This window comes from Zonotrichia albicollis, chromosome W, assembly GCF_047830755.1.
Source record: "Zonotrichia albicollis isolate bZonAlb1 chromosome W, bZonAlb1.hap1, whole genome shotgun sequence".
Lineage (NCBI taxonomy): Eukaryota > Metazoa > Chordata > Aves > Passeriformes > Passerellidae > Zonotrichia > Zonotrichia albicollis.
This window is the reverse complement of record NC_133859.1, coordinates 10166084-10190538: the sequence shown is the minus strand read 5'-3', so window position 1 is coordinate 10190538 and position 24455 is coordinate 10166084. Positions and strand designations below refer to the sequence as shown.

The 24455-nt window shown below is 47.6% G+C and overlaps 1 protein-coding gene across 1 annotated transcript in view; it reads right to left on the bottom strand.

Moving 5' to 3' along the window:
- Positions 1-505: 505 nt before the first annotated feature.
- Positions 506-24455, bottom strand: part of LOC141726875 (putative HIT-like protein slr1234) — a 127030-nt gene continuing 103080 nt past the window's right edge. Inside the window, exons 4-5 of the mRNA XM_074531978.1 lie at positions 1661-1765; positions 506-851 (exon numbers count right to left, since the gene is read on the bottom strand). Coding sequence (XP_074388079.1) covers positions 687-851; positions 1661-1765 — 270 coding nt within the window. The 3' untranslated portion in view covers positions 506-686. The remainder of the gene's footprint in view (positions 852-1660; positions 1766-24455) is intronic.

The following is a 24455-nucleotide window of genomic DNA, read 5'->3' as shown; positions in this document are numbered from 1 at the left end:
AACACCCATCTTGTAGCCTGAGGTGTTGGGTGTACAGGAGGCAGCTACTGCAAGTGATCCATCCTCAGCAGTTCATCAGGAATGACACAGAGGGTGGTACAATACAGCTTGCTTACATGCACATAGTGCTAAACTGGCACCCTACTCCTGTTACCAGGACACCCAGGTCCAACTGGAGGTGGATGCTTCCAACACAGTGCACCATGGTGAAACCACCCTTGGAAAGCATGCATGTAGCCTCACACCCAGTATCTTCTACAGTTTTAGCAGCAGCCTACACGGCCTTTCTGTACGTTGGCGTACCACTGCCAAAGAGCTAAGACTTAGCTTCCTACAAGACCCAGAGAGACTGCTAAGCGCTTCCAGCTTCACACAAACAGGCCAATCGCTATCTGTCTCTGAAATGCTGTTATCTGGCTGAAACATTCCACATACTTGCATTCCAGGGAGACACCGTCTGAATTGGCAGAACTACTTCCCCTCAGTAAGACGCGCAAGACGGAGGTGATATCCCCATGACAAATCTTTATTGTGCAACTGCTGCTCAAAGCTTTTATTACCTTCCACAGACACACGGCAAAAAAAAAAATTATTACACATCAAAAGCTGCTAGATCGATGGGCAAGAGATGAAATCCATTCTGTGGCGATTTGTACACGTGCAGCAACTCCTGCGGTGCCAAAATCTTAGCCAGGAGGCCAGCCCAACTGACGGCCACCCAGAACAGGTAGATGTATGCGATAGACAGACTGCCCACCCTCGGGCCCTTCATCCACAACCATCCGGAATCCATTGGTCAGGCCCAGGTGAGCAACACACATCTCGCCAACAATCATTACATGCTCAAGAAGCTGGAGAAGGAAGTACAAACCCATAAATAAGTAAAATAAAAAGAAAAAGGAACACATAAAGAGAGCAGAGGGCAGGAAGGGAAGGAACGAGAGCAGAGAACCACCCAGAGAAAGCAGCTAGCCAATTCCTAGCAATTCAACCATCGCATGTCAAATTAATGGCATTCCGACCACCGGCAACTGAAGCGTTCCAAGCAAAGTTACCAAGACCATTTATGCACGCCATAGGGGCAAAAGAGAGCTAGGCAATTTTTCTCAAGCTAAACAGCAAAGGACTACAAAACAGCCACACAAGCTGACTTTGTCTCCGGGTTAAAGCCCCCGTTGTCTCTTCAGGCAACATAACCGATCCTGGTGGAAAATAAACTTTAGGCTGCCTTTTGCGTGGGTTTACAAAGTCTTTCAACATGGCTTTCATAGCTAAAAGCAAAACGTCCAGCACCGCTCAACCAGCTTTGTCCTTCCTTGCCCCTGGCCTGCCAAAAACCCCAAGTGCTCTTCTGCATGTTAGAAGTTCTACTACTCTTACTCTAAACCACGACAATAGGCACCAGACTGCGCTCCAAAACAACACTGCATTTTGCACCAGAACTACATACCCAGGGACCAGCACTGCTTGATAGCACTGCTTTTAGTCAAAAAGCTCAACTCCATTACAAGCTAGAGGCAAAAAGATGAGAGCGCCAGAAAACCCAAAGTAGCCTACGGTGCCCTGTCAAGGGGGAAAGGGGGGAATGGGAAAGAGTCTAGTAAATGAGGAACTATCTACAGGTACAGTTTAGCATACAGAAAGCTCACACGGTACTTACAGATTCACCAGAACCTCCTGCTTCAGACAACTCGATAATTGGCTCCTTAGGCATGACTAGGAAAAACGTCCCGTCTAGGGGCAAAAGATCATGGAACGTACGGCACTGGAGGAAGATTAAACAGTTAAAACATAACCAGCTTTAGAGAAAGGTAAGAGCTTATGCAAACCCATCTGCCCCGCTGAACTCCTACAGAAGCAGATTACCAGATTACCCCAAACACAAGCCAGAACATTGATTTTTCTTGCATGATTATAAGGCTTTCTATACCCAAAACACGACATCTTTACAGAGCCCCCTCCAGAAGTGGGATTCGTCATGCAAGACAATGGGGCAAGGAGCCAGGGCACTACTTGCAATCAACAACCTCCAGTATGTTTTAGTTCGGGCTGATTGTTTCCTAAGCAGTTTTTCTATCGGATGTGGTCCATGCAGAGACTGGAGACAAATGGCTTAACTGAATCATCAAAGAGTTTAGTGACGTGGAAGAGCAGCGGCCATTCCTTTCCCACAGGACAGGGAGCTCAAGTATTGAACACACGCATTATGACAGGAAGCCTGCAAGTGCATGGGACGAGTCTGTCTTCTATTACTGCGTGCAAGCTCTGCCTTTAAAAGCAGAAGGCATCCCTAACTGTTAACTTTCAGCATCTTAATAACTAAGTCATAGGGGATATTACCTTAAAGTTAACATCGCATAGGCAACGGCTGTATTCGTTTCCCCCCTGACTAAGCAGCTCACTCTAGTTTCCAGCACCAACACTCGTGACCCTTGAAAGCATGCTGTTATCACGGTCTTACTACCCCACAGAAACAAGTTCTAGAAAGCCGTTGCAGCCTGCAAGAGGACCACTTTTTGGGGTTTTTTTTCGTTGTTGTTTTGTTAAGGTTTTTTTGTTTATTTTTTAAACTAGAGAAAGCCGTAATTCCTTGCCCTTAATAATCCAGTTTGCGGGTTCAGAACCAAAGCCTAGCACAGCGAAGCTGCGAAACCTCTTCGATGCTGTTAGGAGACACATTGAGGCCAAGTTACCGTCAGAGGTCCTTCTCTACTCGCGCACACGACACGGTGGGGGTGGAATGCGAGGCGAGTCCGGACAACACCAGCAACTCAGTACGCCCGCGGCACCCGGAGGGGTGGGGATGCGGCTCAGAACAAGCTTAGGGGATGGTGCAGTAGAGAGCGCCACAACCCAGAGAGGCCCCGTCCGTCCCCCGTCCCTGCACCCAGCCGCAGCAGCACCCGGCCGCGCGCCCGGGCACCGCGCGCCGGGTCCTCGGCTCAGATGCCCGCAAGCGCGGGTGGAGGGGGAGAGGGGGGAAGGGAAGAGGAACCGCGCACAGAGCAAGGGTGCGGCTACCTCCTCGTCCTCGTCGCTGACGATACCAGAGAAACGCCTTGCCGATAATCTTTCCGAAGACAGTAGTGGCGCCACCAGGGCCAGAGGCCAGCGCCCCCACACTCTCGCCAGCCAAGGACAACGCCCGTGTCCGCCCCGACCGCTTCCTCCACTAAGCCGGGCCCTCCGCGGCGCCCATTGGGCCGACGGATCGTGGCCCGCGTCTCGATTTGCTGTCTCGCCTGTCATTTTCGCTTTTCCCCGCCCCCCTTGGCGGGTCCGCTCTCGCCGACCTGGTGCCCGCGGGGCGCGGAGGGATCTGCCCTGTGTAGTGCTGCGACCCTGAGGGCGGGCTACGAGGTCGCAGAAGAGGCTGTAGTAGCTACAAGTACTGTTTCTTGGGTTTTGTTACCGCAACGAGCCCACACCAAAGGTGCCCGTGCCTTTTTGCTGCTGCTCCCTCCAGTCAAATGACTGCTTTGGCCAGGGCAGGCCTGCCTTTAACTTCTCAGGACATTATGAAAAAACAACAGAAGTTGCTCTACATTGTTTGCTGAAAGCCCCACTTCCCTTGCAGACATTTCTAAGCTGCACGTCTCCTGGAAGCAAATAAAATGCAAAGCGTGCGTTCGGCACTGCTGGCTTGAGGGCTCAAGAGAGTAGGATTTGCGTTAAGCTGGGTAGGAGGCTTTTAGAAAAGTAGGCAGTGCCCTCAAAGCTGCCCAAGGGTGGTCTGTGGTGCCCTGCAGCCCCGGGGACAGTGAGCACCTTGAATGGTCCACACAACTGTCTTGTAACATATATGAACCCTGCTTTCCTCTGTGTCGGGCTAAGGATATCCTTGGCCGCCTTTGAGGCAAGAGCACATTGTCCTATTTTGCAAAGCTGCTTTCCGGCCGATCAGCCTCCAGCATGTACTGGTGCATGGGGTTGTGCCTCCTCAGTTGCAGGACCTGAGTATCCACAGGTTCCTTGGGTGGTCTCAAAAGAGATCGTTTCCTATGATGGAAGGGACTTTGTTCCCCAAGTCCCTGCCTTGAGGTTCAGGGTCTCAAGAGGTCTGGTAACCGTGCCAGTGAAAACAGAGGAAAATGAATCGCCAAGTACCACAGCCTTCTCCATGTTGCTGGCCACTAGACCTCCTGGCTTTTTTATCAGCGGGGGGGCGGGCACGTGGGTTGCGTACGCTTTCTTTAGTCTTATTTTCTGACCAACGCAACCATGGAAGCCCATCGGATGATTCTTTACATCCCCTGCCAAATTCAGCTGCAGTTTTGCCTTAGTTTTTCTGATCCCATCCCTACAGACCTGGGCAGCATCTTTAGATTCTTCCCAGAATACGTGTCCCTGCTTCCACTACCTATGCACTTCCACTTTGTGCTTCAGCTCGACCAGAAGAGAAGGCCGTTAGCCACGGTCATCTCTTGCCTAACTTGCCTGATTTCTTTTGTCGACCTCATCCTCTTAATCAGGTGGCCTATAGTATATACCAACCACAAGGTTTCCTTTGTTAGCTTGTGTGGGATGCTGACCATGGGCCACGAAAGCGTTAAGGCCTAAACCGTGTACCCTCCACGTTATCTTTACTGATGGAGATCCACATAGCTGAGGTCAAGAAAGGACAATATGGCCAAAGAAAGAGTTCATGGGCAGCTAGGATAGTCCTCTTTTGGCTCTGATGAACGGCATGAAATGTAAAGAAGTCTTAAGAGCGGAACTTTGAAGGACACCAAGGCCAAAAATGTAACCTTTGCCTGATTAAGGGTCATTTAAGTATTAAAACGCACACTCATGCATATGCTAATAGGCTTACTGAAGTACATGCGACCACATAGATGATATAGCACTCAGCTCTCCGCTTAGATCACGCTATATGTAAGGAGGAGAAGATTGGGCTGTATATAAGGAGGGTAGAAATTTCAGCTGGGTAGCAGGAATTCCCAAAAGATGTCGGGGACAGTTGCCAGTCTGTTCTCTTCTCTTCTCCTCCGCCCAAGTGGGGCCGCCCTCTTGGGAAGCTTCTGCATGCCATTGCTATTATTAGTATTGCATGGGTTAGCACAATGCTATTAGAGGTCTATCACAGCTAGTGCATTTCTCAACGGCAGTTCCAAATCTCCATTTCTGTAACTTCAGAAAACCACTCTGTTCCTGAATCTGTGCTCGCAAAGGTTCTTAGAGAACGCAACCAGACTTACAGTGCTGAATTGGTTGTAATCGGAAATTAAGCCTAACCTCACCCAGTCCCTCTGATCTCTCAGGACCAGCTGGAATGCAAGGGGCTATATTTTCTGCCAAATTTCTTACTCTTAATGCAACAATTTGGCCTCCAATTTTCACCCATAAGCTCTCAACCTGTTCATCGCTGTCTTTCAAAGACAGCTCTGTACAGGAAATCTCTCTTAGTTTTGGTTTACATAGAGGGCCACCTCCGTCCCTCTTTCCTTCTGACCAGTTTATAGCCATTGATTGCAGAGCTCCAGTCATTTGAGTTGTCCCAGCACATTTCTACTATGGTGATTACATTGTTAGCTTTCCGGCTGCACAGTGGTTTCCAGCTCCTCTTTCTTATGCATACTGCATGCATTGGTACAGAGGCACTTCCATTGGGCTGTTGACTGCACCACTTTTTTGGACAAGGATCAAGCCCCAATCCCTTTGCAGCATTTCTCAGGTATTCCCCTCTTGTTTCACAACACATCACCAGCCCTTGGCTCTTCTCTGTTGCTCAAAACTCCATCGTCTTTCCCCGCTGAGTCATGTTTAAAGCCCTCCTTGTAAGTCTAACCGGCTTCCTGGGCGAAGACGATCTTGCCCCGCTTGGTCGCGTGAATCCCATCAGCTCCCAACAGACCTGGCTTCTTAAAGGTAGATCCATGATCATAGAAGCCAAAACCTTGAGTATGGCACCAGCTACGTAGCCTGGCATTCAGCTGTTCAGTCCGTCTCCTCCTTCCTGGACCCCTTCCTCAGACCGGACATCAATAGAGACGACCATCACCTGTGCTCCCCATCCTTTCAGCATCGCTCCTACAGACATAATAGACTCCTGGGGGGGTTCTAAGTTGCCTTATCTGATGCTACAGAGAAGAGTAGGAGCAGGTGATAATCTGTAGGGTTCACCAGCCTAGGAAGCCTCTCAGTGACACCATGAATGTGAGCTCCTGGTAGGCAGCAGAGCTCTCTAGAGAAATTGTCTGGGTGGGAAATGGGTGTCTCTGTGTTTCTCGGGAGGAAGTCTCCAATTACTAATACCTTTATGTGCTTCTCTGGTCGCACTGGTTCTAACGTGGGCAGGTGGTTAGGTCAGCTTTGCAGGGTTGCCTTTGTCCTGGCTCCTGTCCATTACTCACGTGCTCTTCAGTCTCCAAACCAGGAGCATCCAGTCTGTTATGTAGGGGAACTTCAGGAGATGGGGGAGGGTTCTTCCTTCTACCCTGAGAACAGAAATGCATCCGGTCTCCTTCATCTCAGGAGTCGCTTGTGTCAGTCACCCTGAGGTTACATTCTGGCTTACCTTCCTTTTGTGCACGCTGAAGGCAGGCCGTCGCTCAGCCTGGGACAGCGTACAATACCTGGCATCGAACTCCTGTCCGTGTACCTGGATTCCCTGCTTCCTGTCAATCTCCTCTTTCAAAACTTACTCGTCCAAGGAGATCTTTCTGCTGGGCACACTTGCAGCTATGACATCCACCGCTGCCTTTGGGTTCTAAGAGGGACTTCCAGGTACTGGACCTCTTGCCCTGCCCTTTGTTCATTGACCCTGTCCATCACTCCCGCACAGGGCTGCTGATTATTCTCTGCCTTTCCCTCCTCGCACCCTCACTGTGGCAGCGGCTCTCTGGCCACAGAGAGCAACACTAAACTTTCCCAGGCCTTTCTGAGGAAGGCTGTGAGAAGATCAGAGAAAAGAATGTGGAACAATTCTTATCTTCACTTGCTGCACCTGTTATTGTGAGCATGTGGAATGTGTTATGGAGATTTGTTTACCAAAGGGTGATTTCTTAGTTGGCCAATGGTGATGGTGCTTGGATTGGAGGACCAATTAGGTCCAGGTGTATCGTGACTGTCTATAAAAGCAATGGGTTTCCTAATAATTAAATATATATATATATAAATAGATATATATACAAAAAAGAAAGAGATTGATCAGCCTTCTGTGAATCATGGAGTCAATGCTAATTATTACCAGTTCGGGGACGCCCTGCCGCGACACCCCGCTTTTAGTTTAATGCCCTCCTAATGTGACCATCTATCCTACTGGCAAAAATACCGTTACTCCGCTTAGTGAGGTGGAGCTCCACTTTCCCAAGCAGATGCTGATCCAAAAACAGGGTCCCATGCTCATAGAACCCAGAACGCTGCTGCAAGCACCAGCTCCACAGCCAATTCAGTGCCCTTATCTTACAACACCTGGACAGCATCAAAAGCATCGCTGGTGGGTTGACCTTGGCTGGATGCTAGGTGCCCAATGAGACAGAGTAGGTGAAGTGTCTGGGAGAGGTGAAGGGTCTGTGGAGCTAAAGCTGAAGGAGAGGCCGTGTTCCAGAGACAGCAAGGAGACAGAGAAAGAAAAACAGAAAAACCACGAGGTCAATCTGCCCCCGACCTAGGAATTCCTCCGATAAAGAAGAATTAGTGCTAAGTGTCATGCAAGATGAATATGTATGAACTTATTGTGAAACTGTATGCATATGCATTTGGAAGGGGGATAAAAGGAGGTCTGAAATCTTCAGGGGTACGCACGCCTTTTGGGAGGCTTGCGTCCGGCGCGCGTCGTAATAAAGCATACCGGGCTTTACAACTTTTACAAGTTGTGAGTTTTCGTCTTTTCTCCGCAAAACATTTTGGCGAGCCAAGGCAGGAGTTCTCTGTCCCCGCGGGGCAGGGGGGATAGACGGACCTCCAAGGCGCGCCCCAGGATTTTTTCCTGGTGGGGCTCCGCTTGTCTCAACTTGCCACCTGCGAGGACAGACAACGACCCGCTGGCCTGCGGAGGAGAATACGGTATGTATGGGGCCCCAGGGGGGGGAGGAAGGAGAGAAAGGGAGTAAACCACCCAGAGACGTCTGGGTTCATGGGTTCAGCTGATAGAGCAGCTGTATTAGAGATGGGGTTCAGCTGATAGAGCAGCTGTATTAGAAACGGGGTTCAGCTGATAGAGCAGCTGTATTAGAGGCCGGGTTCGTCGTTCTGATGGAGCAGACCGCTAGCGGCTTTGGGGGTAAGCCGGGTGAACCCGTGTATGTGTGTATTGAGGATTCATAGTTCTGATGGAGCAGAACTGGTGAGCCCGTGTGTTTTGTTTGTGTGTGTGTGTGATGTCCGGACACTGTGTTGCTGTATGGTTAATGTGTGTGGCCAGTGCACTGTGTTTGTGATCGTGCAGGTGATATGTGTATGGTGTATAAAAGAGAGTAAATCTACAGTGCCCTACAGTGCGGGGATGGGTCAGTACTCCCCGTGTTTGAAGCAGCCGAGTGAGGCCAGAGGCGCCGGCTGCAGCAGGCTGCGGGGGCAGGGAGAGAAGTGCCCTGCGGAGAAGCGAGTGGAGGAATGTCAGTGATGGTATTTATCGTGTTTGAATGTAGTGATTTGTGTAGATTTGGTACATTTTAACCATGAGTATGAGCTCAGAGAGTTCCTTTGCCTTGGATGTTTGGACTTGATCTCTAGACTGTGCGCTGTTATTTTGATTGTGTCCAGGAAAAATTGATTTGAGTAAATGCCGAATTATAGTGTGCTGTGTTGTGTTGAGAAAAGTGAGCACTTTGAGAAATATGCCCTTTCCCGGTGATTTTGTGTGGTGATGTTCTTCCGCTGCATTGTGGTAATTTGATTCTCAGATTGTATAGTGGTGTTTGTGGAGATTTTAAGATTTTGTTGCAACAAGAGTAGCATTTTACATAGGAGAACTATAGTACGGTGATTTATGTTTAACTTCGATAAAGCGAGTTAAAGGAATTCCAAGAATTCTCCCCCTCATAGTAATTCAAGCCATGGCTCTAGTGAATTTGAGATAAGGGGGAGGGGGGGGAGTGAGTGCGTGTGTCTGTGTCTGCAGGTATATCAGAGTTTTGGCTGTGACTAGCACAGCCTTTTTGCAAAGCAGCAAAACAAGTGTAAGTAGACACAGTGCTTAATTAGATTGTGCAAGAAGAGAACTAGAAAAGACTGATATTTTGTAAAACAGAGTTTATATAGAAGAGGTGAATAAGATGAATTAGTTAATGAGACTTATGAGATTTATGAGACTTCAGTTGGTACTGCAGTAAGTCTTTACTGGAAACAATCTGCTGTAGGGATTTAAGGTTCTCTGTAACAAACAGAATAGCCTCCCTTTGTGAGCAATTTCGGGGAGCCTTTGGTACATCAAGAGGCTAGCAGGCTGTGTGAGGTGACAGTGGCTGCGCCCTGGGCACAGGGACAGCTCTGGCTGCCCTGTCTCCCCAGGGAACACGGGAATGGCCTGTGGGCAAAAGCTGGATGTGCAGGTATTATTGCAGTGCGGTGTTTATGAGAAACACTGGTATTGCTGTTTTGCTGTTCCAATAAGTGTCAGGGTACACGCCCCGAGTGTAAATTAAAGGTTTCTGGTCAAGCGGATTCAGAACCTAAGGTCTTAGAGCTTGTGTGTGGGAATTACATCTGATACCTGCCACCTGGAGCTGTGTGTATAGGAGGAAAACTGAGAAACTACTGTGAAGGTCTGTAAAAAGGTTCAAATGGAAGCGAGATAGGGCAAGGAGAAATAAATAATGAGAACTGACCAGAGCAAACAGGTTCCTAAATTAGCCCCTTTTGGGAGGGGCTCGCTGGGAGGAGGTTGCCAGTAAGAGCAGCTCAGAAAATAAAACGATTTATAGTGCTTCATTGTTGTTAGTACTGTTTTATAATAGGAAGATAAATGGGATAGTTTTTGTATGCTGAAATGTCTTTTGTTTTAAGAAATCACCCAGAATGACAAAGAGACTGTGAGATCGGACTGCTCTCTGGTCTTGGCCCCTGAAAAGGAAAACAAGGCAAAGAGAAAGCAAATCAAACATGTTGTTCAGCATGGAGCATAAGATAGCAACATATGAAATCAGGCAAGGATTATCACGCTGAAATGCGAAGCAATCACAGTTCGCAAAATGAGTACATATGATTTGTAAAGGCTTCCTCCCAAGGTAAGGGAGGAGGGGTAAAGGTAACCTTCCCAAAAGGGAAGAATTTTTGTCAGCACAAGGGTTATGTGTTCAGTTTTAAATAAAGCTTTAGTACCTGTGGAGAATGTTTATGTTGTAGTGTGGGGAATGAACAACTGGCCAGTCTGAGAAGGCATGCTTTTGCTAACCTTTAAAGTAACATGTGTACTATGTGTACCTAAAAGCTTTTGTACAATTCGCTCAATTTGCTAAACATTCTCAAATGAGAAAAGTTACTCTGGAGGCAAATAATATAAAGATGTTAGGCTTAATATTAACAGACACTGAAATTAAGAAAGACATTAGTAAGGAGATATTAGAATAAGTAAATAAGTGTTTTCAAGGGTATGGGCCTCTGCTGCACCAGGGAGAGTGAAAGATGCTCCCCCATGGGATGCTCCCCCATCAAGCTTAATGAAAGAACACAACCAGTGAGAACTGAGTAGTACCCTCAAAAGGAAGGTAAGGAAGGAATCAGTCCAATAACTGGTAGTACTGGATTAAGGGCTGTCAATAAGATAACACAGAATTTGTACCCTGTGGTAGCAAATCCATAGACCTTACTAACCTTGTTTAACACCTGAGCTAACCTGGTTCACTGTTTTAGGCCTAAGAGATGCCTTCTTTTGCCTCCCTATCCACGAAGCCAGCCAGAACATTTTTGCATTCAAACACAAGCTCACATAGTCCATGTGCCTGGAGGCTTCAAAATTCTCCACTCCGAGTGGAGAACAGCTTGCAAAGACCCAGTGTCCCAGGAAGCTCCACAAGAGGAAAGGAGGCTGTTGCAGTACATGGACGATCTTCTAGTAGCCACTCGGACGAGGGAAGCAAGGGAAGCCTGGACGGTAAGCCTTTTGAATTTCCTAGGACTCCAAGGATGCAGAGTCTCAAAGAAAAAGGCACAGGTAGTGAAACAGAAGGTCATCTCCAGACCCCTCTATGCTCTTATTGCCAATGGGAACTGAGATCTCCAGTGGACAAGAGACACCACACGGGCCTTTCGCCAGCTAGAGTGTCCCCTCATGTCGGCTCCAGCTTTGAAACTTCCAGATGTAAGTAAAGCATTCTTTCTATTTTTCCATGCAAGGAATTGCTCTGGGAATATTGGCTCAAGACTTGGGTCCATACCGGAGGGCAGTTGCTTACCTCTCTAAGCAACTAGATGCAACAGCCAAAGGATGGCCAGGTTGCCTCAGAGCTGTAGCAGCAGTTGTGCTGAACATTCAAGAGGCACACAAGTTTATCCTGGGACAAAAATGACTGTGCTAGTGTCCCACACAGTGTCTGCAGTACTGGAAGTAAAGGGTGGCCACTGGCTTTTCACCAGAGAAGTTTCTGAAATACCAGGCCATCATGGTAGAGCAAGATGATGTAGAGATAGTGGTGACTAATATTGTCAACCCAGCTTCTTTTCTCAGTGGAATCAAGGAGAAGCAGTACACCATGATTGCCTAGAGACCACTGAAGCTACCTACTCCAGCCGCCCAGACTTAAAGGACACTCCTCCAGACGATGCAGAGACCTGGTTCACTGACAAGAAAGCGACATTGCAAAGTTCACAGTGACTACCTGCAGAGAGGTAATAGAGTCTGGACCCTTACCAACAGGTACCTCTGCACAGGATGCTGAGATAAATGCATGGACCCATGCCTTAGAAACAGCAAAAGGCATTCAGAGTTGTGCATGCACATGGAGCCATCTGGAAGGAGAGGGGACTGCAGACCTCACAGGGAAAGAAGAGACAATCCAGCTGCTGGAAGCAGTTCAGTTACCTGAAAAGGCATATTAAGGCACACCAGAGAGTGAGCTTAAAATTGGAAGAAAAAATGAGCTGGCGGATGGAGAGGCAAAGAAAGCAGCAAAGGGTGAGGTACAGATTTTCCTCGAAGGTAAGCCATAATACAATAATACTAATCAAAAGAGACGTACAACTGCAAGGGGTGGGCTACCATTGAAAGAGAGCTAGTAATCCCTTCCCATTTTCGTGGTTACTAGTGAAGGAAGGGCACTAGAAAACACACTAGGGCCTAATTACTTAAAGCCTTTTATAGAGTGTGGCTCCTTTCTCAAAATGACCGAGGCTGCGAGTGATACAGAGTGCACTGGAATGAAGTGTTGACTTTGAAGTAGTAATTCCCACAGGCTTTCTAGAACACACATCTGATTGAAAGGACTGTTGTATCATTGTCAGGAATCTATATGCCACTATCACTCAGGTGAGCTGATAATGTGATCCTTGCCTCCAGACTAACCTCAAAATACCCCCGGGCCAAAACTCGATCAGACTGGGAGAGGCCATGGGCCTGTACAGCAGTGGCAAATCAACTTTTCAGAACTCCCAAGGAAAGGGGGGTATCAGTATTTACTGGTATTAATGGATACATTTTCAGGGTGGCCAGAAACATTCCCCACCAGAACTGTCAAAGCTCAAGAGGTGACCAGATCATTTTTACAAGAGATATTACCACGCTTCAGAGTTCCAGCCACAATATCCTCAGATAAAGAATCACCTTTCATTTCCAAAATAGTGCAACAGATTAGTAGCCATCTGGGCATAGATTAAGAACTTCACACCCCATACCGCCCCCAATCAAGCGGCCAGGGGGAGAGAATGAATCATTTGATTAAGCAGCAAATCATAAGACTGGGGCAAGAAGCTCTTCCACTAGCACTATTGCAAATTCAAACTAAACCTTTTGAGCTAAAGGAATGCTGAATCCTTTTGGAATGCCTTATAGAAGACCATAGAATACAAGGGGAATGTCCAGAATGTCCACTTACATGGTGGCATTAAGCAAACAGCTCAGAGTAATTGAGAAACTTGTGGCTGGAACTCGGAGCAGGGAGTTGGATAGTCTGGGGTTGATGTATATGTTAAGTCTCTTACAGAGAAGACTTCGGAACCACAGTGGGAGAGACCACTGCAAGTACCTCTCACCACCTTCACTGCAATCAAAATCAAGGAGCAGAATGCTGGATCCATCACTCTCAGGTGAAGAAGGCCCAGAAGCCCCTTCAGGAGTGACACCAGGAGACAATGAACTGAGACTAAAACTTATTCGGGCAAAATGAGTATATTGCGGTCGGGAGTAGCTCATACTTTAGTGTACAGAATTGTTTTGTATGGAATTATAACTGAAGTTTTAGAACTAGAGATTACCTCTACCCAAAGCAATGCTGAATGGCCTTGGTCCCTGGCATTTAATCAGTATACTGGATCCATAAGGAAACCTTCTGAGATAAAGAAGGTTTATATTAAACATATCTACTGTAGTAATCCACGAGAATCAAGTATGTGAAGAGTAAGAATAGCAAGAATAGGAGCTGTGAACACTTCAAAGAATCTGAAGAGAAGAAATCAAAGTAGAGTGCTTAGTCATCAATAGGATGGCTTATGAGAGACCAGATGTAATTAGTGTCTGAACCTCCCCTGGTGTATATGAACACCAGGAAGTCTGTGATGCTACATTTCAGAACAAACATCTGTCTCAAGTATGACCTAAACCTCTGTAAGATACACTTGTGAAGTGTGTCTGAATTTGTAGTAAGAGCCCAGCACATCCCTCTGGCAGGGAGGGATGATCACAGACAGAAAGCAGTTCCTGTTCCCCATAACAAACATCTAACTGGCATATTAGGGACAAGATTAGGAGTTTTAAATGGAATTGATTCAGAAATACTGATGAATAAACTGGCTGCTGCAGCAGGTAGCCTAACAAAATTGAAGCAGCCTTTATAGTAATCTCTACTGGCATTAGGAACTAGCCAGTGACAGATTTCAAAAGTACTGCCAAAGTAAAGAAGTATGAACAGGCCGGGGACCAAGACCACAAATTGATAGTAGAAGCACTTAGTATAGTTCAAGATAATGTGTCTTTAGCTTTCAGTTGTATACAAGCACAGTTATGGATACAAGCAACAGCAGCTCTGATCATATAGGAAAGGGGTGAAGGTAATTTTCCAGCTGAAATTCGGAAAATTGAATGGGATAATGCAATTGATTTTGAAAGGAAGTTTTAATCCTGATGGATTATGGTGAATTTCACCTATGATCCTATTTTTAATGTGGCCACTGCCTTTGTGCTTACCATATGTAATGCCACTGTTTATGTTATCCATCCCATCATTGCCCTAAGATTAAACCATGAAGAAACAACACTCTATCCTTCAGAACACAGAGTGTGGGCACGAAAAGATGAATGAAAAGTGGCAGATAGTGAACTTAGAATCCTGCATTACTAGAGAACAAATGGGATTCATTTGCGAAAGCAATACTGCTAAATGCCCAGGATGTGTTTGGACACTGAACAGAGTATTTGTCACTTTGAAATTCATCCAGTCACTGACCAGAAAACTGTGCTCGTATATACTGGAAAAGGGTGTATGTTTGAGAACTGCTTGTGCTGCTGTACAAATTGATAGCAATGATGTTATTCTGTCTAGTGGAAACCATTCTAATCTCTGTATTTGTATTTGTAATTTTGCTAAGATTATTGGGTGTGGTTTTTCGTATTTGGTACCAGTAACATCCCACCAGCTGATTACAGCCAATTACACAATGTATCACAGACTACCACCTACCCCTATCGGGGCGAACCTTACATTGGTAAAACAATTAATTAAGCACCAAGACCTATTAGAAGTCTTGAAAGAAATCCGAGAAAGTGGAAAGAAAACCTTAATTACCATCCAACATGATACAAAGGAAATAACCAGAGTTCTACAAAGAATAAAATACGGATAATCACTGGTGAGATGTGATCTTTGGATGGTCACCAACTGCGAATGGAGTCCTTAATAAGTTGTGTCACCCCGTGTAGTTTTACTGATATTAGTTGGGATAAGCTTAGGATTGTCTATTATATTGTTAATTTGGAACTGTAGGATGCTACAACGAATAGCTGTACTAACCTCTTTGTCGAATGTACATGGTAAAGCGCTAAAAGACACTTATTGTCGTGGAAATTTTCCTTAAGTAAAAGAATTTACTTATTTCCTAGGAAAGGGGGGAATGAGACAGAGTAGGTGAAGTGTCTGGGAGAGGTGAAGGGTCTGTGGAGCTAAAGCTGAAGGAGAGGCCGTGTTCCAGAGACAGCAAGGAGACAGAGAAAGAAAAACAGAAAAACCACGAGGTCAATCTGCCCCCGACCTAGGAATTCCTCCGATAAAGAAGAATTAGTGCTAAGTGTCATGCAAGATGAATATGTATGAACTTATTGTGGAACTGTATGCATATGCATTTGGAAGGGGGATAAAAGGAGGTCTGAAATCTTCAGGGGTACGCACGCCTTTTGGGAGGCTTGCGTCCGGCGCGCGTCGTAATAAAGCATACCGAGCTTTACAACTTTTACAAGTTGTGAGGTTTCTTCTTTTCTCCGCAAAACACCCACAGAGCCACTCTATCACTCCCCCTTCTCAGCTTGACACAGAGAGAAAATAAGATGGAAAACAACTCACAGGGTGAGATAAGGCAGTTTACTAAAGGGAAAAGAGAAAGTTTTCACACAAAAAAGCAAACAGGAAAACCAAATAATTATATCCTCTAGTTCCCATCAGCAAGCACTGTCCGACCACTTTCCAAGAAGCAGGGCTTCAGCACGCGTAAGGTTTGCTCCAAAAGGCAAACGTTGTAAATAACGAATGTGCCTCCTTTCCCCTCCTTAACTTAGCTTTTATTTCTGAGCTGAAGTCATATGGTACAGAATAGCCCTCTGGCCAGTTTGGGTCATCTGGTCTAGTGGTGTCTCCTCCCAGGATCTTGCCCACCCCCAGCCTACTGATGAGGGACACAATGTTGGAGAGACAGCACTGATGCTGTGCCAACACTGCCCAGCAGTAGCCAAAACACTGCGGTGTTATCAACACCTTTCTAATGACCAATGCAAAGCATGGCACTGATGGCTGCAATGCGGAAAACTAACTCCATCTCAGGCACACCCAGTACAATCTCCACCCCTAACTTCACACCATTTGCATCGTACTCAGATGCCACAGAATTATAAATACATATATATCTGTCTTCTAATTATTCCGTTATATTTATTTGTCATGACTGAAATCCCTTCTTACCATCGCTTACAACTTAAACTTCATGCTTAAACCATCTTTATGCCCAACACACATATACATTTTCATTAACTACCGTCCCCCTTCCTCCCAAAGATAGATATAATTTTCCCATTCCATTGGTTTCCTCCACCCCTCTGGATGTTTATAAACAGGCTGTGACTTGGGCTCCATTTCATCAAGATGGGTGCTCGGGACAGAAGCGACACACATGATCGTTTGGCACCGACACCGGCCCTGCCTGGGCTATCGTCGCACTCTCCTCGCTCCTCGTAAAATTCACTCATTGTCGGTTCACGTCACTCCTGCTACTTTACTCCGTGCAACACACAATTTACACTCATTATTTTTCCCCCAAGGCTAAATGTCCTTGAGGCACACACCAGGTCTCCCCATCCTTCTGCATTTCCCACCAAGTACATCCAGGTCCCTGAGCAAAGACAATCCCATTAATAGGTTTGCCTTCACCCATGGGAGGAGAATTCCACACCGACCTACTTAGCCACTTCCCTGTGTGTAGTATGGGGACCTTATATCCTCCCACAGTATGTAGTGGTTTTGTTTGGGCAGGACCAGCGCGGTCAGCAGATCTTCTGGTGTTAACCAGCCAAGTGGCTTCTGCTACATTTGCCTCCCAAGGCTTCCATGCCCGATTGCCTAACCCTCTTGACAGTCCATCATACCTCTCAATCTTTCCAGAGGCTTGTGGGTGATAAGGGGTGTGATACATCCACATGTTTCTTTGCCCCAGAGTTTAGGAGGTTATTTCAAAAACAAGCCTCATTGATTCCATTCTTTCTGGGGTACCACGACACCACAAAATGTGTCCCTCACGGCCCAAGATGGCGTTTCAAGCAATAGCATGGCTTAGAGGGTATTTTTCCAGCCAACTAGTAGTTGCCTCTACCATGATGAGTATGTAAGCTCCTGCCTTGGTGTGTCCATAGCAGTGGTCCAGTATAGTCAATTTGCCAGGCCTCACCATCTTTAAAATCCAGCTTGGCCATCTATTCCAAGGAGATTGTACTCGTGTGGCTCACTTGATTGCAGCACATGTTTCACATTCATGGGTGACCTGTGTGATAGCCTCTGTGACCAGATCCACCCCTCAATCACAAGCTCATCTGTAGGTTGCATCTTTTCCTAGATGTCCTGATGTTTCATGGGCCCATCAGGCTGTAAATAGTTCACACTTCTGCTCCCAGTCTAAGTCTACCTGAGCTATTTCCATTTTGGCAGCCTTATCTAGCTGTTCATCGTTGTGATGTTCCTCAGTGGCATGGCATTTGGGCGTGTAAACATCTAGGTGACATTCCTTCAGAGACATGTTTTCTATCCGTGCAGTCATGTCCTGCCACAACGCAGTGGCCCATAATGGGTTTACCCTTGCTTTGCCAATTGGTCTTCTTCCATTGCTGTAGCCACCTTCATAGGGCATTAGCCACCCTCCAGGAGTCACTATAGACACACAGTACAGGCCACTTCTCTTCTCCTTCAGCAACCTCAACGACTTGTTGTGTGGGACTCCACACAGCAGCTTTCCACCTCTGATGGTTTCTACCACAAGGCAGGATCCATCAGTAAAGAGAGCATGGCCTCTCTTATCTTCTGATAACTCATTACATGGTGGTGCTTCTTGAGCACGAGTGACTTTTCAAAGAAATTCTCCAAAATCTCTGCCTTTCTTCATGGATTCTCGGGCAATTGGGTTTCCCCAGTTGAGCACGTTGTGTGATCAATTCTACCCACCCACTTACTCCAAGTAGCACTGTTTGCACAATGTGTCAAAGGGATGCTTCCTTTGAACATCTAGTGTAGCACAGGAAGTTGCAGAGCCAAGAAGAGATGGGCTTCCTTCCCAAAAACATTTGAGGATGCTCAAACCCTCTCATACGCTGCTAATATTTCTTTTTCAGCTGGAGTGTAGTGGGCCTTCTGATCCTCAATAACCCCAGCCCCAAAACCCTAATGGTCAACCTCGGGTTTCTCTTGATGTTCTTTGCCACAGGCTCCAAGTGAGACCATGCTACCCAGCTGCAGTGTAGAGTATATTTTGCAGGGTTGGTCCAGTCTGAACCGGCTCAAGAGCTACTGCCCAAGCTATTTCCTCTTTGATCTGCTCAAAGGCCTGTTGTTGCTCAAGGCCCCATTCAGAATGGTTCTTCTTCTGGGTCACTCGACAGAGGGGCCTCACAAGCTGACTATGACCTGGAATAGGCATTCTCCAAACCCCCGGGCAACCTACGAAAGCCGGTGTTTCCATCTTCTTAGTTGGTGAAGACATAGTTGCTATGTTCTTAACCCCATCCATAGGCACATGACGGCGGCCATCCTGCCATTTGATGCCCAAGAACTGGATGCCCCGTGCAGGTCCCTTGACCTTGCTTTTCTTTATGGCAAACCCAGCTTTCAGAACTTTCTGAACTACTCTTTTACCCTTCTCAAACACTTCTTCTGCCTCACTGCCCCACACAAAGATGTCATGAACGCATTGCAGACGTTCGGGGGCATCATCCATTTCCAGTACGCTTTGGATCAGTCCATGAGAGATGGTAGGGCTGTGTTTCCACCCCCGGGGCAGTCGATTCCTGGTGTATTGGACACCACACCACAGGAAAGCAAACTGTGGTCTGCACTCTGCTGCCAAAGGAATTGAGAAAAATGCATTGACAATGCCAAGTGCAGCACAACACCTGGCTGCCTTTGACTCCAGTTCACATTGGAGCTCTAACATGTGCGGCACAGGAGCACTCAGTGGGGGCGTTACTTCATACAGGCAAGAATGGTCTACTCTTAACCTCCACTCTCCATCAGACTTTTGCACTGGCCACATGGGAATACTAAAAGGTGAGTGAGTCTTGCTGATCGCTCCTTGGCTCTCCTTATTCCCCTTTTCTTTGACACTTCTGGGGAGCAATTACTGTAGTCGTTGTTGTTTGGGTCCCTATCTCAGCCATAGTGTCCTCCAAAGCACGTCGGGTCCCTGCCTCAGCCACACTCCTCTGACAGCACTGAACTGTGGCTCAACAGGCATAGGCCAGGCCCTCGTACTGGGCGAGAAGCTGCTGGGTTTCATCAGGGTAGGTGACGCACCCTTGTATCAGGTGACGCGTCAGTCTGCCAGGGCTCATTGCCTGTTTAGGCGAAAAGTCCCAGGCAAGGGGAGGTGATAACCACTCTAGGAGCCTGCCCAAATCCTACCACACACACTGCCATCCAGGGACCAGCCGCTTCAGGGCACATTTCAATATCTCCTCACCTACAGTTTGTTTTGTCTTACAGCAGGATGACACCAGATTCCACAAACCCCATAGTATGCCAACAGTAGCAGTTAATAGTATTAATAGCATTCAACAGCTTACATGAGGGAGAACAAGGAACACGGGAGCCTGTGTTCTAAAACAATACACATCAATCCCAGATAGGGAGAGGGAGAGGGATTCCCTCATTGTCCCCAGAAAATAGCTCCCCCAGCACAACAAAGCCATCAATGTCACAGCAAAGCACAGAGACACTGTTTGTATTAACATCTTCCCAAACTGAACAAAACAAAGAGAGAAGCAGCGTACCTCACAAACTCCATGTCCCGAACAGGAGCTTGCTACTCAGTAACTGCTATTACTATACCATGCAAGATATATAACTGCCATTGTCTCAGCTCACGTCAGGAACCAAAAAGGACTGATGTGGGTTTATCTGGGCTAGACGCCAGGTGTTCAGCAAACAACTCTGTCGCTTCCCCTTCCCAGCTGGACAGGAGAGATGAAATACCCCCTGCAGATTGAGATAAGGCAGTTTACTCAAGCAAAACTAAAAGTATGAGCATGAACAAGGACAGGGAAAAACAAAAACCACCTTATTGCCTAGTTTTGATCAGCAAGCACCGCCTAGCCACTTCCCGGGAAGCAAGGCTTCCGCACACGTAGCAGTTTCTCTGGAAGGTAAACACTGTAAATAAGAAATGCCCCCCTTTCCTCCTCCTTTACCCAGCTTTTATTGCTGGGCTGATGTCATACGGTATGGAATATCCCTCTGGCCAGTTTGGGTCAGCTGACCTGGTTGTGTCTCCTCCCAGGATCTTGCCCACCCCCAGCCTACTGCTGCTGGGGCAGAATGTTGGAGAGACAGCACTGATGCTGTGCCAACATTGCTCAGCAGTAGCCAAAACACTGGTGTGCTATCAACACCTTTTCGAGCTACCAGTGCAAAGCACGGTGTGGGAAAATGACCGGTTACCCTGTGGACCGGTAACTGGGGATTCCATTAGAGGAAACTTAGGAGTTATATTAGCATCCTCACAGGAGTTAGAACAGTACGGGAATTATAGGGTAAATCACAGTTGCTGCTCCCTGGGTGGAATGCAGTTGGCATGACTTGGAACCTATTCCGTGATGATTCCCCACACACACACACACACCCCCCTGCTAAGAGGGATGGAATGGAGGGTGGAGCGGAGCGAAGGCCAGGCTCTGCAGAAATCCTTGCAGGGAAGGGAACTCGATGGTACTTTGCAGCTGATAAACAGCATACCACCTGTCAACCAAGGGAGATAGGGGAAGATGTCTTAATGTTGAGCCAGCAACTGTGGTGAAATCACTCTCCTTAGATGAACTTGCTTCATTAAAGCCCAATAATAATATTAACGCACACCTCCATCCCAAAGTTACCCACCTCCAAAGTGCAACCATCCCTCACTGGGCGCACGCTCTATATTCTTCTTGACTGTATCTTTAAAAGCTAAGGAAGAGAATTTTACACCAATCAGTAACAAAGGTATGCATGACTAGAGTCACTCAAGCTCCACCTAAACACACAGAAATAGTATAAAAATAAGTTGAGAATAGGGAAACGTTAGGGAAGGCTCCATCGTAGCTGCTGGGATCAGTTGATGGGCTGAACCTGTCTTCTCCCCCATAGAGATGCCTATTGGATAGGAATCATACTCTATGCATGCTGAACATTTTATCGGGGATTAGAGCTTGTCTGTATATTCCTTCAAATATATTTTTGCAGTCAGACACTATCATCAACAATCTTCGAACCTTGACCTGTCACAATTTATATGAATAAAGAGCGTTATTCCATAAACTGTTAGCGTGAATCCTTGGCGAACGCTACCAGTCGGCAGCAGCAGGTAACACAATGGGTAAAGGGGAAGACCTGCTGAGGGGTCTCCCTTACGCTGTTGGTGTGTTTCCCTAAGTCACTCGAACCACCCTCTGATCCAGCAGGACTGCTCAGTGAAGGAGACCCCCATTGGGATGCTGACAGGCTGGTCGGGCACAACGGTTTCAACTTTCCTGAAACACAGACAAATTAACCACTAAAGACTGAGTAAATCTCCCCACACCAAGGGTCAAGGAAGCCTCCTCCCTTTTTCACGTGACACACGGCGCTGTGAGAACTGCTATGGGGAAATGAACTCCATCTTAGCAACACCCAAACCAGCATCATTGGGGCTTGATTCTCAAGCTGTCCTTTGCTGCTGAAATTGCAGTTATAGAAGACGGATTGGTACCTGCCCTTCACTCAAACCAACATTCAGTGCCTAATTAATTTTCCTGTTCCTAAAATCTCTAAGCCACAAACCCCCTTCTACAAGGAAGAATATGCCTTGTAGGCTTTGTGAGGTCAGACCTTGGCTGGCTGCCAGGGGCTCAAACACCTGTTCTCTCACCACCCCTCCTCAGTAGGACAGGAGGAGAAAATAAGACCAAAAAGTTCCTGCAGGACATAGCCACCTGCCAGATCTAAGGGCAACAGGGAAATACCTGCCCCAGACAGCACTTTACCCTTTCCTAAATATGCTTACACAAAGGTGCCACCAACTTTGCTGAGTTGCTCAGCTTTGGCTCTCAGGGAAGGCTGCTGCCTAGCTGGTGAAAACTAGCTGTGTCTAGCGCAGAGCAGACCTTGGCCTCTTCTCGCAGAGGTCATGCCTGCAGGCCACACTCTGTGTGCAGTTCTGGTCCCCAGAATTCTATTAAAAGAGGCGGACAGACTGGAGAGCGTCCCAAGGAGGGCCATGAAGATGCTCAAACGGCTGGAGAACCTGCTTTTGCTGATACCTTTTCTGGCGATTCTTAAGGCAACCTAAAACTCCCATTTGCACCAATTGGCGTAGTCGGAGGGACGGCAAGAGATATCACTGAATACTTTCAAAAGCAGGGAATAAGCCTAAGTCCAAAATACTTGGACACATGGGCTCAGCATGATCCAAAAGATGTGGAGGAACATCTAAAAGCAGCTAGCAGCTGCGTAAAGGCTAGCAACGACAAAGGAATTAGTTGCAAAATGTTAGGCACCTGCCTGGGCTCAGGGGAAACCTCCACACAGTATTCCAGTACTTCAAGGGAGCCACATGGAGAAGACAAGGGACAACGGGCACAAGTTGCATCAGTCCCCATTGCTGGAGGTTTTCCAGATGCGATTGGACAGGGTGCTAAATAATCTCATCTAGGCTCCCTTTCCCACAAGAGCCTGCACCAGATGATCTTTCAAGGTCCCTTCACACCTGGGCTGGTCTAGGATAGTACAATTCTCCAGTGGGGGTTGAGGAGTTTTAGCTGGGGGAGGTGGGCCCTTCCACTCAGGGGATCTGCGAACCGTCTGCCGGATGGTGCCGTGGGAGGTTGTGCGCTCTGACCCGGGACTTTGCTGCGCTGCAACTCAGCACTGTGACTGAGTTCTGGCTACCTTCTCCACCTGTGCCCACTGCTGATGAGAAGATTCTAGCCGTCCGCCACCTGCACCTCAACCACTACTAGCACTGAGACCAGCTGCCACCCCAGTGAGTTTGCAGGAATCTTTTTGAAAGGGGAAGCACCCGCTTTTCCTCTCTCCTCTCGGTGCCAGCCCAGGCCACCTGGGGAGGTTCCGAACTCGCATTGGAGCGGCATCTGCCAGCTGCAAATCAGCTACTGCACCTTTTACCTTGCCTCTCCTTGCAATGTGTTTTTGGGTCTTTGAAATACCCACTCCTGAGGTAATCTATGCCGAGGATACACAGGGCCTCTGGACCAGTCACGATGGGGTGTTTGTGCCATTCCTTCCTGGTCAAGCTCACTTCAGCTTCCACTCCAGTCAGCTGTTGGGATCCCCCTGTCACCCCAGAAATAGAGATGGATTCTGCCCCCACATTTCTCAATGGCATCAAAGTACACTGTGTGCCAGTGTCAACTAAAGCCTTACACTTTTTAGGGTCTGATGTGCCAGGCCATCGGATCAACACAGTCCAATAGACCCTCTCCTCTACCTGGCTAGAGGCAGGGCCCCTCTAGTTCTGGTCATGGTACTCATTGTTCCCTTCCTGTAAATGCGACCTGGAGGTCCCTTCAAGAGGACTGGACGTGACATCATCACTCCTATGCTGCCGGGAGTATACCCTCGTGGAGTGTACACCCTCTCCTTAGCTGGGGGACGCCTGCCTGCTCCTAATAGCAGAGACTCTCGTCTGTCCTGGCGAGATGCGGAAGATTCCCTCCTTAAGCTCCTCTCTTGGTTTCTCTTCCAGGCTCCAGACATGCCCAGCCAGTTTCGTTCCCACAGGCGAGACGTGGGCCCGTAACGGGGCGGCAAAAGTGTCTTCATAAATGCTGAGTTTACTAACCAATGCACCCACCTCATCTTCTCCCTCCCTCCATTGCAGCGTCGCTAAGTAACAGGAATATACTTCTGACCCGAGCTGAGCAAATTTCAGCCACATTTGCAATGCGTATTGGACACTGCCTGGACTTTTCGGGAATCCCTTGTCCTCTGAAAAAACGATCTCTAGCACAGCTAATTCTCTCAGGCATCGGACACCTTGCTCCATCATGTTCCACTGTCCTCGCAGCACGTGGAGGTCCTCCTTACAAAGCTGTCTTTCCCTCACACTTGACAGCAGTCATTGCCAGAGGCTCAGAGTTTCCTCTCTTTTCCCGATCCCCTGGTCAATGGCCACACCCCGGGACAGGGATCCCAGTTGCCTGGCTTCGCTACCATCTGGAATTGTATCATTAACCATGGCATCCCCGATTCAGAGCAGCAAGGTCAATATGGACCCGTTTGCCTCGCGTGTGAACTCTCTATGCAGCTCACGCAGCTTGCCTGGGGATAGGGATCGAGTGATGCTTTCTGGCTCTGTCTCTCCTGCTGGATGTGAAGGTCCTGACTGCCTCTTCCTCATCATTCACTATGCGGATTTTCTTTTCTGAACAA